We start from the raw sequence: 5,947 nt of genomic DNA, 5'->3' as shown, positions 1-5,947 counted from the left end.
CTCGCGCAACCATTATCCTTCGTGGGTGGAGCCCTCCGTGGACTCGCGCAACCGTTACCCTTCGTGGGTTGAAGTCTCCATCAACGTGGATGTAGGATAGCACCACCTATCCGAACCACGGGAAAAACATCCGTGTCTCCAATTGCGTTTGAATTCTCCAAACCCTTCCCTTTACATTCTTGCAAGTTGCATGCTTTACTTTCCGCTGCCAATATACTCTTTGCATGCTTGCTTGAATTGTGTGATGATTGCTTGACTTGTCCTACAATAGCTAAAATCTGCCAAGAACTAAAATTGGGAAAAGGTTAAGTTTTTATTTGGTCAAGTAGTCTAATCACCCCCCTCTAGACATACTTTCGATCCTACAAGTACGACTCCATCAACCCCGTTCACTTGAACGCTTCCGCTTAGCGATCTACAAGGGTATGTAGATGCACTCTCCTTCCCCTCGTTGCTAGATTACTCCATAGATTGATCTTGGTGATGCGTAGAAAATTTTGAATTTCTGCTACGTTCCCCAACAGCTTGTCCTCGTCATGGGACTGCGTGATGGCCTCGTCCTCCAAGCCCGAGCCACCCGACAGAGGCATTTTGCCTCGCTTAGGAGCCTTTTCCTCCCAACCTTCGGAGGCGGCCCTTTTCTTTCCATGGGAGGAAGAGATGTTGACTTCCCCTTCACTTTTGTATTTGGACGATGGAATCTTGATTCCCCCAGACACAATCCTCCCACTCTCCGCCTTGCCCTCCTTCACAGGCATCTGGTATGGTGCCGGGGCCAGCATCCTTGTTAATACGGGATCCATTGAGTCTTCGGGAAGGGGGGCCGAGCACCTAATTTGTTCCGCTTTCTTTATCCAGCCCTGGAAGAAGATAGTTTGCTCAGTAACGTATACTTAACTACAAGGTGTTCGGAAGTCAAGTGCTTACCGGAGTATCCGGATGGTTGCAGTCGAAGCCGGCATCCTCCGTGGTGTCCGACCAATGTTTTCGTTTCCCGAAGAACAACTTCCACATCCCTTTGTGCGTAGTGCCGAAGAAGTGTTGGAGGGTTCGTGGTCCTTCCGAATTAAACTCCCACATGCGGCGAGGCCTACGCTGGCATGGTAGGGTTCGGCGGACTAGCATTACTTGAATCACGTCAACAAGATCGATGTCCTTCTCAAGGAGGGTTCGGATGCGGCTCTGTAGAGTCTGCACTTCATCGATTGATCCCCAATCCAGCCCCTTATTAATCCATGATGCAAGCTGTAACGGAGGGCCAGAACGGAAGGCAGGTATAGCTGCCCACTTGGTACCACGGGGTTCTGTGACATAAAACCACTCTCGCTGCCATTGGTTGGAAGTTTCAGTGAAAGAGCCTTTTGGCCAGAGAGTGTTGGTAAGCTTGGTTACTACAGCCCCGCCGCACTCCGCCTGTTCCCCGTTGACTACCTTCGGCTTCACACTAAAGTTCTTGAGCCATAAGCCGAAGTGTGGGGGGATTCCGAGGAAGGCCTCGCACGTGATGATAAACGCCGAGACGTGGAGGAAAGAATCTGGAGCTAGATCATGAAAATCTAGTCCGTAATAAAATATTAGCCCCCGGACGAAGGGGTGAAGAGCGAACCCTAGCCCTCGGAGGAAGTGAGAGACGAATACGACCCTCTCACCGGATCTGGGGGTCGGAATAACCTGTCCTTGAGCAGGAAGCCTATGGGGGATCTCCGCGGTCAGGTATTTGGCCGCCCGAAGCTTTGCAATATCCTCCTCTGTAACAGAGGAAGCCACCCATCGGCCTTGAGGGCTGGGTCCGGACATGATGGGGAAGCCTGAAGCAATGAAGTCGAACCTTGGGTGCTAGAACTCGAGGTTGGAAAGGCAGAGGAGACGTTTGGCGTAACAATAGACGGCCCTTGGTTCCTTTATAAAGGCAGCGGGTGTCGAACGCCTCCTCCCGAGCCTAAAAACCTGCCTATTCCTAAGGAATGTTTCCAACAGAATGGTTGGGTTACCCCCGCTCGTATTGATGAGAATCCCGCAATAAGGGGACACGATCTCTGCTTCGACAGAACGTGCCAATAAAAACCACACCTCGAAACGTGGAACAGCGGGACCGGAAACGGTTTGAAATAATGACCGGCAAGCGTGATGTCACTTTACAGAAGTTGTCAGCAGATTGGACTCGTGAAATACTATACTTTCTACGGCTGTGGTACGTGTTGCAGGTCCGGACACGGTTGTTTCGTCCGAAGACTATCTTGGAGTATTCGGAAAAGGGAACCCGCCTTGCAATGCCGAAGAAAATCTGCATGCCACACACGTCGTCATTGAAGCCTGGTTCAGGGGCTACTGAGGGAGTCCTGGACTAAGGGGTCCTCAGGCGTCCCGCCTGTTGGACATAGGCCGGACTAATGGGCTGTGAAGATACAAGACCGAAGACTCTCTCCCGTGTCCGAATGGGATTCTCCTTGGCGTGGAAGGCAAGATTGGCGACCAAATATGAAGATTCCTTTCTCTGTAACCGACCTTGTACAACCCTAGTCCCCTCCGGTGTCTATATAAACCAGAGGGTTTAGTCCAGATGGATATATTCAATCATAACCATAGTCATACAGGCTAGACTTCTAGGGTTTAGCCATTACGATCTCATGGTAGATCAACTATTGTAATACTCATATTCATCAAGATCAATCAAGCAGGAAGTAGGGTATTACCTCCATAGAGAGGGCCCGAACCTGGGTAAACATTGTGTCCCCTGTCTCCTGTTACCATCGACCTTAGACGCATAGTTCGGGACTCCCTACCCGAGATCCGCCGGTTTTGACACCTACACCCGCCCCTTTCACTCGTCCTTACTCCACCGAGAGCTTGGGAGAGGTGAAGTCCTGCACAGGTGCCCGCCGGATGCGAATGACAGTGGGTTGGATTAGCGTAGTGTAGTCGATGAAATGATGAGCGAGTGGGCAACATCCCAAATCTCATTGATGAAGATAGTGTCATATTCCCCGATCTCAAGCGCCTTGTGTAAGGAGATATGGTGATGGACATGACTCGGGTCCACCTTGGCGAGAGCGAAAATACAAGCAAAGTCATGAGCTAGGTTTATGGAACCCTCGGGACGTGCCTCTTTGTGTTAGTCTTTGGCTTGGGCTCTTTGTGGAGAGAGGAAACCCGAACAAAGGATTAAGAACCTATTTGGATTTTAGGAATATGAAAACACACAAATGGGGAAGACGCATGATTTAAATGTCACGTATCGTGGAATCCCGCAAGAATTCTGCAGCAACCTCCTTTGGATGGTGCACTAAAAAATAAGACGAGATATAAACTCATGTTAAGATTCCTATAGCATAAGGGGCATAGGAATGAATTTCATAGCAATTTGATAACTCCAAACCCATGATCCAAAGGGTTTTCATAGAAAGGATTTCTTAGAGTTCTAATCATTCAGAGTTCCTATGAAAGTCGTATACAATTCAAAGAGACCTCCTAAGTGGGTATTAAAAATCTCTTATTAGGTTTCTCTTAACTATGCAATCATGAGGTAATCTACACTGACCCAACACACTTCACAAGTCATTGGACCTTATTGCATCGTTTGGAGTAGTACTAGTATTCAACCCAAACACGAGCCAAAATCGCACCATGTATCTGGTTTCGCATAGGCATGGCGTTAAGTGATTGATAGATGTTGAGAAGGACTAGAACCAAAAAGATATTGACATTAGCGTCAAGAACTTGAGACGCCCCTCCTAACAACAATACAACATTGACGTGTAGCACGGCTCGTCACTTTCACAAAAAGCCAGTTGGCCTGCCTCCGAGACTTCCCAACAGTATGCTACTTATTCTTGAAAAAATGCCACTACATTACAAAAGAAATGTCATTATCTTTCGTTCTTCCATGTATCCAAAACCCGGCTTGGACCCTACAAAACGCCGGGTCACATGCGCCGGGAGTCGCGATTAGAATAGCCATTGCTGGCGCTCTCCGAGCTAAAGGTCGGCCCGCCCGTGAGCCCATGACACGCATCACAACCCTTGATTTGTCTCGGCTCTCTCTCTGGCGGCTCCCAAGCCAACATTTTCTACATTTTCTACAGGTACGCATGCATGGCAGTCGTGGTCTGCGTCCTGACCCCTGCGCTGTAACCTAGCGCCGAGGTCGTGATGACCGGTAGCATTGTCATGCTAAGTGCGACGAGATCCGCGTGCTCGCTGACGAGCAAGCAGAGTAGAGTGCTGCGGTACGTCGCCGCCCAGATCAAGATCAGATAGCCAACCTCGCTGCAGGCAGAGTGCGAGGTCGATCAAATCTGCAACCGTATTGCCGGTACACGGTTAGCCGCCGGCGGATTTGCGTGCGTGCGCATGCAGTTCTGCTTTGGGCTCCATGCATGATCCTATCGTCGTCCCTCCCACATGCCGCAAAGGCGAAACCGAACGCAGAAAAGGACACGCCGGCCAACGGGCTGAGCTGCTGATCGGTACCCCGGCCGTCACATCGGCCGAGCAATCAAACCTTGCCGAACTAACCCTGTTTGCGCCGCTATATAACCTCCAGGGAACCCGTCACGTTCCTCGCCGGCCTATGTATGTAGTATAGCTACAGCTAGCACCACGTCGTACCCGCGTACCACCGAACCAAGAACCAGACCTCTCGACCCCACCGCGAGCATGCGCTTCGCGTGCACGGCGGCACCACTCTGCTACCACCTCGGCTCTTCTTCTTCCTCCTCAGACCACGCCGTCTCTTCGTCTTCTTCGTCTCAGGCAGATTCCACCGGGAGCTAGAGTGATTCACTGACCTCTGGCTGGAGATGGGTATAGGCATGGAGCCCAGAGGAGTCGCGGCGTGCGGGACGGTGGCCTTCTCCTGGGAGCAGGAGCCGGGGGTGTCCAAGGAGAGCCCGGCGGTCGAGGCGAGGAAGCCCTCCGGCGGAAGGAGTACTACGCATGACAGCGCCAAGGAGGCGGAGGCGCGGACGCACCAGCTGCGCGTGCCGCCTCCGCCGGGAGGTCCCGGAGCGCCGTCCCTGTCGCCGCCGGCGAGGAGCAGGTCCAGCAAACGCGGCGTCCGGCCGGAGGAGGACCCGTTCCTCGCGGCCTACGTCGCCTGCACGGCCAGCGGCAGGAAGACCGGCCGGGGCCACAACGAGGCCCAGAAGATGCTCGGGTGGGCCGGGCTTAGGTTTGCTCTTGGGCTCGGCCTCTCTTGCAAGACCTCTTGTGGTGTTGCAGAGGAGAGCGTCGTCAGACTGGCTAAAAAACCCTGAAATAGATGATCATTAGATTGACTCTCTCTGGTGTTTTTTGTACTATACGATTTTTTTGCCATTTTGTACTACTGCTGATGTCCTGTGGTGCAGATCATGTTTGTTAGTGGATGAGAAGTAAGTGGTACCAAACAAATCAGAATCCTGGGCTCTGGAGTTTTAAATTCACTCACATGTTTTTTAGAGTGGTATTAGGACCTTAATTCTAAGCTAAAAAGGCGAGGACCCATGAACATGTGACCAACTTTCTGGACTTTGGTGGCAAAACTTGTCTACGGAAGCTTGCATGCCTGCACGCACACACACACACAGTTGTGTAAATATGGACATCAGAATTCAGTCTTAACAACCCACCAAGAGGTGGCTTCTTGGCGGTACAACATACGTTAAATTTTGAAGAAATGAAGTTTGGTTGTATGAGCAATGAAAGTATTATTTGTAGCAACAATTTTAATTTTTGGAAATTAAATGAGCATTTCATTTGACGCACTTGAATGAATGCCTTATCTAACTCATACGGACGTTTTCTGTATATGACGGGGCACATATTTATTAAACTAGAATTTACATAATTTTTTTTAAACATAGAAGTCTTTATCCATTTGTGGTTTTACTAAATAAAACGACTTTTTTCATCAGTTTCAAGAAATATGCAATAGAATTTGAGACCGGCGTCCTAAAAATATCATACT

At 50.2% G+C, this 5,947-nt stretch overlaps 1 protein-coding gene across 1 annotated transcript; it reads left to right on the top strand.

The window, feature by feature from the left end:
• Positions 1–4,545: 4,545 nt before the first annotated feature.
• On the top strand, positions 4,546–5,423 carry LOC125553396. Its single transcript, XM_048717184.1, has one exon. The coding sequence runs from the start codon at positions 4,800–4,802 to the stop codon at positions 5,253–5,255; it is 456 nt and encodes a 151-aa protein (XP_048573141.1). The 5' UTR covers positions 4,546–4,799; the 3' UTR covers positions 5,256–5,423.
• The last annotated feature ends 524 nt before the right edge of the window (positions 5,424–5,947 follow it).

Source organism: Triticum urartu, chromosome 4 (assembly GCF_003073215.2).
Source record: "Triticum urartu cultivar G1812 chromosome 4, Tu2.1, whole genome shotgun sequence".
Taxonomy (NCBI): domain Eukaryota; kingdom Viridiplantae; phylum Streptophyta; class Magnoliopsida; order Poales; family Poaceae; genus Triticum; species Triticum urartu.
The sequence above is the reverse complement of the archived record's forward strand: the minus strand, read 5'-3'. Positions and strand labels throughout refer to the sequence as shown.